The 10922-nt window shown below is 33.5% G+C and overlaps 1 protein-coding gene across 1 annotated transcript; it reads right to left on the bottom strand.

The window, feature by feature from the left end:
- Positions 1 to 3417: 3417 nt before the first annotated feature.
- On the bottom strand, positions 3418 to 9152 carry LOC122312411 (L-type lectin-domain containing receptor kinase IX.1-like). Its single transcript, XM_043127009.1, has 2 exons — positions 7018 to 9152; positions 3418 to 3638 (listed from the first exon to the last, which is right to left on the bottom strand). Exon 1 carries the CDS (start codon positions 9150 to 9152, stop codon positions 7077 to 7079), a length of 2076 nt encoding a protein of 691 aa, XP_042982943.1. The 3' UTR covers positions 3418 to 3638; positions 7018 to 7076.
- Between the last annotated feature and the right edge of the window lie 1770 nt (positions 9153 to 10922).

Genomic DNA, 10922 nt, shown 5'->3' on the forward strand with positions numbered 1-10922 from the left:
GATTTCAACATCCAAGTTTAATAAATCAGCAAGAATTTGATTGTGACTATTCAGATGTTCAGACATAGAAATACCTTCAAAAATTAGAATCTGAAGAGCTTTTTCTCAAGTGCAAACGGCTCTCAATGCTCTTCTCCATGAACTTATCTTCTAATTTCTGCCAAAGTCTCTCTCATGATAAAGTACTTCTGCTCTTTGGTAAGGCATAACTGGATTGTACTACAAGCTCGGGTATTAAGTTTCCTCCAATCCTTTTCAGTCATATCATCTGGCTTTTCTTCTAATGCAACATCCAACTCTTGTTGGATCAAAACATCCATAACTTCGCACTGTCACATGTTAAAGTTGCTTATTCCATCGAATTTCTCAACTTCGAATTTGGCATTTGAAACTATGGACCTACGCCCAGAGCTACTGGCATTTCCAGAGCTCCTATCTCTTCCAAAACCTTCCATATGAATTTAGAAAAATTTAGACAAAAATTTTAAAATTCTAACTGTACGGATGAGTTCGGAATGATCCAAATAGTTGAAAAATACTATTTGATCGTTGAAATTGGACTCCAAATGGCTTAGATCAAGCCTAAAAGGGATCTGGAAAATGAACGGTCATGATCGTCTAGCGCGAGAGATGCACGCACTACAGTAGGGCGTCTGGTTGGAGCGTGTCGTACACGCGCTGAGAGCAGCTAAGGCGCGTGGGAGCGTGTCTTTCACGCGTCTTCTACCTCTTGGGTGCGTGGCTCGTGTTTTTTAGTCGTCTTCAACCTCCAGCTCTTATAATAGAGCTCTTAGCTCTGATACCAATTGTTGTCCAGATGACTAACACAAGAGGGGGGTGAATTGAGTTGTATTTAAAAAAAAATAACAATTATAAATCAAATATACAATATAAAATATAAACAAAATACGAAACATCAATAAATATAAAGAGTAAGGGTAAGAGAGAAGCAAACTCAGTATGTTAACGAGGTTCGACTCCACTGCCTACGTCCTCACCTCAAACTACCCCTTGAGGATCCCAAATTCACTATTCAACCTCATTCAGGTGGAGATAGAAACCTATTACACCTTTGAACAATACTGCTACAAAGGATCCGTGTAGAACACCCTCTACACTTGCAATCACCTTATACGTGGTGATTCAACTATTGCCTGTGTAGAACACTTTCTACACACACAAGGGTTATACACACCCTTTTACTAATACAAGAGCTGATAGTGGGTAGATTATCAGAAAACACTCCTCAATGAGTGAAATAAGAACAATATAGCGCAAGCTATATCTCTCTCAAAATGAGCAAGGATTAAGGCTCAATGCTTAGAGAAGAGAGAATGAAAGTTTTGAATGAATATTGTATGCTCTTGGTGTTGTAAATGTGAAGCTCTCAAATGATCTATTTATAGGCATATGAGACTTCATATTCAAATTTAAAAAGATTCACATGTCAAAGACAACATCATTCACTTTTTCAAAAAATTCAAATAAAAGGTTCTTCTTTTTCAATTGTCAAAGACAACATCATTCATTTTTCAAAAACTTCAAACCTAATCTTTTACTTTTGGCATATGACGAAAGGAGCAGACTTTACTTTTCAAATTTTTCAAACCTAATCTTTTTATTTTTTGCATATGACAAAAGGAGTACACTTTACTTTTCAAATATTTCAAACAAAAACATCTTCCTTTTGCATAAGTAAAAAAAATTATCAATCACTTTTGAAAATATTCAAATAAAATATGCACATGTGAAATATGACAATCAATCATCTTTAATATTTTCAAAGTTTAAACCTTTAATCAAGACATGCACATGTGAAAGATGACAATAAATTATCTTTCAAAATTTTCAAATTTAATTTTCAAAATATTCATGCACATGTGGAAAATGTATTTTAATGCTTTATGATAAATTATTAATTTTGAGTCTTAATCCTAATTTCAAATTTTTAAGAGATTTACAACATTACTCCATGACTTTAACGTGAACTTGTTCCCTTCTTGCTCATGATTGTTTCCTTTATGTGCTTGACTCTATTGTGTAGACAACTTGAGCTTGAGACTCATTTGTTCTTTGAATTCATTTGTTATCATCAAAATCCACGTGTAGATATATAATTACACAAAACTTGAAACCTTGGGTTTAACAATACCCATTGTTGCGCCTCTGGCCTATCTAAAATCACACAAGACGATATTTAAGTGGTTCAGCAAATAGCCTACGTCCACTGGAGCCTCTTTTACTGAGTTTGTATGAGATTACAAACACTCAACAAATTTCTCTTTCACGTCCTCTCTTTCTTTGATTTTTGCCCACGCCATTTTACACAAGTTTCAGAGGACAAACCTACAATTGCTGATCAAGGAAATTCGGTGCAGCAATTTATGGTCATAAATTGCTGCAAGAGACTTGGGTGTCCTAATATAAGAAAAGACTTTCAGTGGCTACACATGTGAATATGCATACTTGGGGGGATTTCAACATATATATCCCGCTTTCGACCATTTTCAATTGGGGAGGATAATAATTAATAGGATAATGGATAATATCTTTATTTCTCTGATAGCGTTTTATATCAAGAAAATTCGAAGGTACCATTTTGCCTAGCTTGGCTCTCATTCCAAAGAGAAGTTCCACTAGTACTTCAGAGGGTTGCAAGCGGGAAAGAATTTAGGTTGCTAATCGGGTGGTCTTTCCTCATGATTGGGTTGTGCATTTATTTAACATTCATTTTTGTATGTGTTGAGGAATAAATTTCACATTATCTGTAGCCGACAAGATCTTGGACATGTTTATAAGTAATGAGCAACCATCTCTTGTTGAACCGGTTTTTTGAGATGACTTAGGCCCATGAATTTTTTCATGGTATCAAAGTTTGCTATAGGACGAATGAGGGCCCACACTATTTATCCCGTGACAAGAATTAAAAAAAATACTAGTTTGCATGTGAGAGAGGGGGTTAAGGAATAAATCTCATATTATCTATGGACAAGGTCTTTGGGCATGTTTATAAACAATGGGCAACCATCTCTTGTTGAACCGATTTTATAAAATGAGTTAGGCTCATGAATTTCTTCAATATGAGGCTATGAGCACATAAGACTACCAAGGTTCCGGCCCAGGCGGTATCCGCGTGAAACCGATTTTTATGAGGTTTTTTTAAGCCAATATTTTATTAAATTTATTTTAAGAAAAAAGTAATTTTGAAAATCATAACATTAATTGCATTTTTAAATTCCAATATTTGAATAAAAATTTTTAAGAAAAAAGTAATGTTAAAAATATAATAATAATTGCATTGACCATTGAACATTATCCATAATAAAAATAAAAATAAAAAAACTAAATTTTACGGAAGAAATAAATAAAGTTAGAAACAACTGATTATCATTTAGCTAAATGCATGTAAAAAAAAAAAATCTTCAATATTCATTACTTAAAATGCATACAACACACAATGCAATCCAATACCATATTACATTATTTAGTTTTTATACATTACATTACAAAACACAAAATACAAGAAATGAGCTACAAAATCAGTAGCATGATCTTCCATCAGTATATCTCCCACCAAATAGCAACTTCAAGAGAAAGAAGATCGAGAGACATGCTGCCAAATAGTCTATTATCAACTCCTACATCCAAGAAGTCAAAATACTCACTAACTAGTTTTGCATATTATATTCAAATGGAATATTAGAAGTGAGTATTGAAAATGAGTATTATATAAAGATGCATGACAGATTCAATATCACCATGATCATAGTTGCAGCATTTTTTTTTTTTTTGATGGATAGCTGCAGCATTTTGAAGCTAGGTGTACGCCACACTTTTGAATATTAAAGTGTGCTTGGTCGCTGCATGTATGTATGAGAACAAATTTAAAAAAATTATTGCTTGGATTTTATGTGTGAGACTGGGAGAGAGAATATTTGGGGAAATTAAGAACTAGTCATACTAATTCTATCAACCAAGATTTCCACCAAAGAATCAACATATATATGCTACACTCTCTGTTTGTATGGTGAAAGTATTTCATCTCATCATTACAAATATTTCAAATTTTTACATAAAATATAATAAACAATTCAACTTTTTCAAATTCCAAAACAATACTAATATTAAAAAATAATAATCTAATAATATTTTATTCAACTTTCATCTAAACTTATCTCATCTCAACTCACTATCTAAATACAATATGTTTGTATACTTGCAAATAACGTGCTACTGTCAAGCCAACTTGATAGTAGCTAAAGGAAAATAGGCTTACTCCTTCATTTTATTATCTATAATTGAAAATTCTTTAAAATTATGTGGAATAATACAAATGATATGCATACCATAAACAGGGCAGATGTGTCATGTGTGGAAGGAATCACAGTAAAGGAAAATTAATTCATGATCAATTAAGGGTTGGTTTGAATTAAAAAATGAGATAAAATGGTTTTAGATGAAAGTTGAATAAAATATTATTTTTTAATATTATTATTTTAGAATTTGAAAAAGTTGAATTGTTTATTATATTTTGTGTGAAAATTTGATAAAGTTGTAATGATGAGATGAGATGAGATGAAATGCTTTCCAAATTCAAATGAAATTATTTATTGAGAGGACCATTAATATCATGCTAGGTGCCTCTGTTCCCCCAACAAACCTGTGAACTTCCACAAGGCAAACTATGGAGTAAAACAATTGAAAAGGGGGCTATGATCAGCAATTAAAAATGTAATGGTCTGGAAACTATTCATTCTTCCATTAATCCAATGAGTTGAGCAAGAACAAACCTTTTTCATAAATTGTAACAACAAAGTTAATAAAACATGAAAATGTAAAACTATATGTGATGAAGCATTGGACGATACAAATATAATTATGGTTCATAAATCATAAATCAGCCAATTTAGGTGAGGTTTTTTCACCTTTTTCTCTATACTCATAGTTTTCTTAAGGCAAAAAAAAAAAAAAAGTTACATATTTCATTAAGCCTCGTTCACTTTTACAAAAATTTTCACCTCATCTTATCTCATTTAATCATTATAATTTTTTCAAATTTCTACACAAAATAAAATAAACAATTCAACCTTTTCAAATTCCAATATAAAAATAATATTACAATATATTCTAAAACTTTCAACTTTAATCTCAACTCATATTTAAAAACAAATTAGGCCTAAGATTGTAATTTGGGATTTTGTTCGCATTTATGGTGGAGATGATGGTTGGGCCTTTCTGTTAAATAAATTCTTTCATGCTTCTCATCATTGAGACCAGTTTTTAAAAGCTAAATGCCTACAAAAGGTTTCAAGAGGTTCATTGTGAACTGTTTTTTGTGATTGGTAGATTTTTCCTTCGATACATGAAATGTGTTTGTTAAATATGAAAAATGTGAAAAATAAAAAAATGAATCTTACGTTTGTTTTTTAATTTGTTGTGTAGTTACTAGGCAATCTACATCTTCAAAACAGGGGATAGTGGTATATGGCTTATTTGTTGTTCATTTACGCTCAAAGTTGCTTCCAAACTTTTGTAAGATTCAATGTTATATGCGGTGAATGGTTGGTTCTTGGGTTCTCGTTAGGAGCTTTTCTTATGATGTGTATCCACTTGAATGCTCAATGTAGGCATTATTGCATTAATTTTGCCAGAGCACTATACTTCAATCCATCCTCGTTCTACTATAAACCAATTGGTGTTGGCTGATTTGCAATGTCTCCATGAATATGGGTTTGTTAAAATTGTAGTTATTGTGTTTTTTGTTTAACTTGTTTTTGAAGCTCTATGCTCTATTCTTGAGTTTTAGGTATTTTATTTATTGTCTATGGTAATTTAGTATTTGTTAACATGGGTTTTGATATCCCTGCAACTCTTCAATGGAAAAATTAACCACTCTGAACTTTGCACAGCACGGGACAATAATTCAGAACAATGTCACTACAACATAAAGTGGCTAGAAGATTTTGTTATCAGGGTATTAGCAGTGTTGTTGTGCTTTGCTATTGACCCTTATGATGTATTACCAATATCTGCTATTCGTTGTCAAGAGCTTTAATGCATTTTTATTTAACTCTAGTAAAAGGTGTCTCCTAATATGAGCATGAGTGATATCTTATAGAGCACCAAAGTAGCAATTGGTTCTGTTCTGCACATGATATGAAAGTCATACAATTTGCAGACAAATTGGTTTACTTTTTTCAAAAGGTATGGAAAATAGGTATGTCTTTAGTCACTTGATAGGGTTAGAGCATTAGTAGTGGTCTCAACAAACTTTGGCCTTATAAATTCACTTTTATAAATTTTAACTAACCACTTTTCATGACACCAAATAATAAACCCAACAAATCTATCACTATTCTATTAAAATATTAATTTTGATTTTTTATTTATTTTAATTTTAATTTTAATTTAAATATTTATTCATTATTAAAAAAATACTCATTAATTTTCTAAATTTTTTCAATTTTTTCCTAATCAACATCCTTTTTAAATCACAAAAATTTTCAAACTTTTACCAAATCACAATTTACACAACATATTCAAACCCAAAGTATTAGAATTACCCAGCATGCGCTACCTAAGGGTTGCAACTTTCTCACAATATTAGAGTTAACATTTTTTTCTTGTGCTGAGACTGAACTTGTGGAAAAATGAATTATTTTATTCTAGAATAATATTTAGATAGCCCAAGGGGCTGGCCAAATTTGCCTAGTGAAATAGCCTTGGGCTATGATCACTGTTCATTTGTTGAGTATATTACAATCACTTATTGTGCACCTTAGCTAAACCTTGGCCAAATTTTAGTTTTGTTGAGCCCACTACCAGTACTCTTATAATTGATAAATTTCTAGCCAAGTTGGCTATGCCCTATTGAAACTCAATAAAGATGTTAAATAATTGTGTTTGTTTTACTGAATTTAAGCAATTGGTTGGTAACATTGTTCCATATTAAAAAAGAACAAGGAGAAAATTGAATAGCTAATCAATGAATTAGAATCAAACTAGATGTAAATTTACCTCTAACCAACTTAGCACGAATGCAGAAGTGATGATTCTGCAATAAAAGATGAGGTGAACTATGAGGAATTAGCATTCTGACTATATATTGAATATCGAGTTTCTCCGCTCTCAGAACTTGTAGCAACATCGGACTTCAAAAGTGGCCTTGAAGATCTATTCACTATTGGAGGAAGATATGATGGCTCGGGAATACTTGAAGGGAGAACTGGCAATGGAGCTTCAAAGTTGAAAACATGAATTGCTTGCCTAATTGAAGGCCTAAGGTTGCGATCAGGGTGAGCACACCACATCCCAACAACGATCAAGCGCTCCATTTGCTCCCGATCAAAGTCTCCACCCAACCTTGGGTCAGCTACTCCAAGCACCTCTCCTTTTCCATAAAGCTCCCAAACCCACTCCACCAAGACAACTTGATCTTCAGGGGCCCCAGGGTTGCTTGGTTTCCTTCCACAAGCTATTTCCAGAGCTACAATTCCAAAACCATACACATCTGATTCCTTACTCGCCTTGCCAGTGATGAAACATTCAGGAGCCAGGTAACCAAAGGTGCCAGCCAAAACAGTAGTTTGTGACCCTTTGGCATGGTCGACAAGCCTAGCTAGGCCAAAATCCCCAAGTTTAGCATTGAAGTTTGAATCAAGCATAATGTTGCTAGATTTTATGTCCCTATGCACCACACATTGTTCCCATCCTTCGTGCAGGTAAAGCAAGGAAGATGCCAAGCCTTGAGCTATTTTGTACCTTGCTTCCCAGATCAACAAGCTTTCTTCTTTAAAAAGATGAGAATCTAAGCTTCCATTCGGCATGAACTCATAAACAAGTAGGAGTTCTTTTCTTTCGTGGCACCAACCAATGAGTTGCACCAAATTCCTATGTCTCAATCGACTGATGATTTTTACTTCTGTAGCATACTCCTTTATCCCCTGTTTAGATCCTTTTGATACCCTCTTAATAGCAACGAAGATATTTGAGTCTCTTAAAAATCCTTTATAAACACCACCAAATCCTCCCTGGCCCAGCTTGTTTTCATCCCTAAAATTATTCGTGGCACGAGCTAATTCCTTGAATGAGAACCTTTTTGGCCCTGTTCCCTCTTGGAATTCGCCGTCCATGTACTTAACAAAGGCACGATCATCTTCTTTATCCCTCCTACTCTTCCACAAGACCAACAGAACCAAAGCCAACACAGCAAACAAAAACAATCCACCAGCACCCAAACCCACGGCTAATCCTAACTTATTGTTTTCCCTCGGTTTGGGGGTTTGAATGGGGCTTGGAGATGGAACACCTGGGTTAGTTTTGGTATCATCAATTTGCAAACTGGAACTGAAATCCCACGAGCATATGGTATGCAGTTCAGCAACCCATCCTGTTGAGGCTGAGAATCCAATAGTGGCTTTTTCAGGTAGGTGTACTCTCAAGTCAACATTAAAAGAAAGGAACTGCCTCACAGTAACATTGTTTTGATCTAGACCAGTAAAGACAACACTTAAATTATGAGTGGTAGAATTATAACTAATCCAAGCTTCATTTTTTCTCCCTTCTCTAATCGAGATATTACTATTCCACGGCGCATGAGCAACAGATCCCATGGACTTGATGTCAATACCAACATGTTTGCCCGGCGGATCATATGGAATATTACTATAGGTATCAAACTCCACTGCGACAAAATCATTGTTCCTCCAGTTTAGTGCCTGGTCAGCGGAAGTAAGACCCAGGCCCTCACCACTAAATGTTTCATTGAGACGTGAAGCAACAGGTACTAGGAAGAACGCAAGCCCATCTCCATATTCAGTTCTACCTTTGGCATTGATGATGAAAGAAAAATGGGTTGTGAAATCTGCGAGGTTTGTTGAGGCCTTATCCCATAGATGCATGGGACTGGAATATTTAGCTTGACCCACGGCAACCTTGTTATCACCGGTGAGTTGGATACATCCACTTTCGGTGTAGGCTCTCTCATATGATATGTTTGGACCTTGAGCATTGAAACTGGAGAAGTTGAAGGATGTGGTACTTGTAAAAGGGAATACAAGTGAGAAGAGATTGGAGAGCATTAAGAGATAAAAGAGGACGGGGGGATTTGGAAACAGGAAATGTTTGATTTTCATGAAGTTGAAGCCAACCATGATCGGAGCTTGGAAGGAGGCAGGGTTTGAGATATTCCAAACGTCTGTAATTTGAATGGATAAAAGAAGTGGAAGTCCTTTTGAGCTTCCCCGGAAGACTTCTTCAGCTCGTAAAAAATTGAAGAGTCTCGACTCCTGACTCTTTTAAGGGCGGGACCATAAAGGTCTTTGATATTTGATTTTGAACCTGGCCATGCTAGTTGATTTTATATTTATAATTATTTACGTGGTAGGTGTATAATAATATTGTGGCTTACTCCAAAGCTTTATTCTTTTAACGTCTAAATTATAAATTCTAGAACTGAGTTCGTAGTTCACGCAGAGATATCCCGACTACAGTAGTAAATATTAGTTTGGCTTATCTTTTAATTTAAATTTTGTTTTAATATTCAATTAAATTAGAGATAAAAGAATAAGTGGTGAGGTGTCCCGTACAAAAATTTTATTACATGATTGTCTTTAATGCTCAAAGGGAGGGACTTACAATTAATACATTAAAAACCAAATGTACAATTAACCATATGTTTGTGCCCATGTTTGATGGCTTCGACATGATCGACTTAATTGTTTGTTTTGATCCAACGAGTAGATCCATCAATTTTGGTTTGTAGCCCCATTGAGTAAAACGATACTGCCATCGTATGTTTTGGTGCATCATGATTTTGGGTTCTTCGCTTTCGCTACTTCTATATGTGTTTTCATTAGGAGAAAGTATGAACATTATTATAGATAACTAGAACCCAAAAAATGTGATCCTCATCAGCACCTAAAGATCAAGATCAGCAACTATACCGTACCGGCACATGAGTCAGAATTAATGGAGTGCTGTGATGGTGTGCATTTTGAAGATTTGAGACTAAGAAATCTACTGAAATTGCGTGTCAAGCTTACATGTTATGTGGGCAGCACATGAACCTCATGCATTGATCCGATGATAGATGCAGTATACATATGTATCACTTAAAAAAAAACAAATATTTGTGATAGATTATTTGCAACGAAAATATACTTATTTTAATAGGAAATATGAAAATTTGTTAGAATATTTGTTATTTTATAATAATTGGGCACAATTATTTTATAATAAAAATATTATAAAATTTGTTAGAATATAATATTTTAATATTATTTTTGTTTTGAGATTTGAAAATGTTGATTTATTTTTTGTTTTTTATTTTAAAATTTAAAAAAGTTGTAATAATTTGTTTGAAAAAATTATAATAATTAGTTTCAATTTGAAATGTTATATGAGAAAAGAATGAGATGAGACAAGATAAAATGAAACATATTTCCTAAGTAAACTCCAGAGAAAATGTATTGCCACCCATCTTTATTTTTGTAAACATTATTCATGTATATTTGACTGATTTGTATATACATGTACTATATATAGCGTTCTCTGAAGGTAAATGATGAAAATCAAAACCTTATTTTCAAATGTAGGTGAAGAAATTAACTAAAAGGAGCAAAAACTAGTGTAAAAACCTCATCCATGAAAAATCTATATAAATATATATATATCTTCTAATTGATAGATAAAAGGATAAGAGTTGTAGAATAATTGTAGAAAGTGAATCCCCACCTTCTCAACTCTCGATGATGATCAACTCATCAATTAATCCATATACCTCACAGACTTGGTCTTTCCTTTCATTTAATTATAACGTACCCCAAGGGTTGTATTAAGAGATATGATGTAACCCACATATAGATTGACAATTAATATATCTATATATAAACTTAATTTGTTGTAAATTATTTAGTTGATGA

Source organism: Carya illinoinensis, chromosome 6 (assembly GCF_018687715.1).
Source record: "Carya illinoinensis cultivar Pawnee chromosome 6, C.illinoinensisPawnee_v1, whole genome shotgun sequence".
Taxonomy (NCBI): Eukaryota; Viridiplantae; Streptophyta; class Magnoliopsida; order Fagales; family Juglandaceae; genus Carya; species Carya illinoinensis.

What these genes read in the sequence shown, in the direction of transcription:
- LOC122312411 (XM_043127009.1), bottom strand. Translation starts at nt 9,152, where the DNA reads ATGGTTGGCTTCAACTTCATGAAAATCAAACATTTCCTGTTTCCAAAT.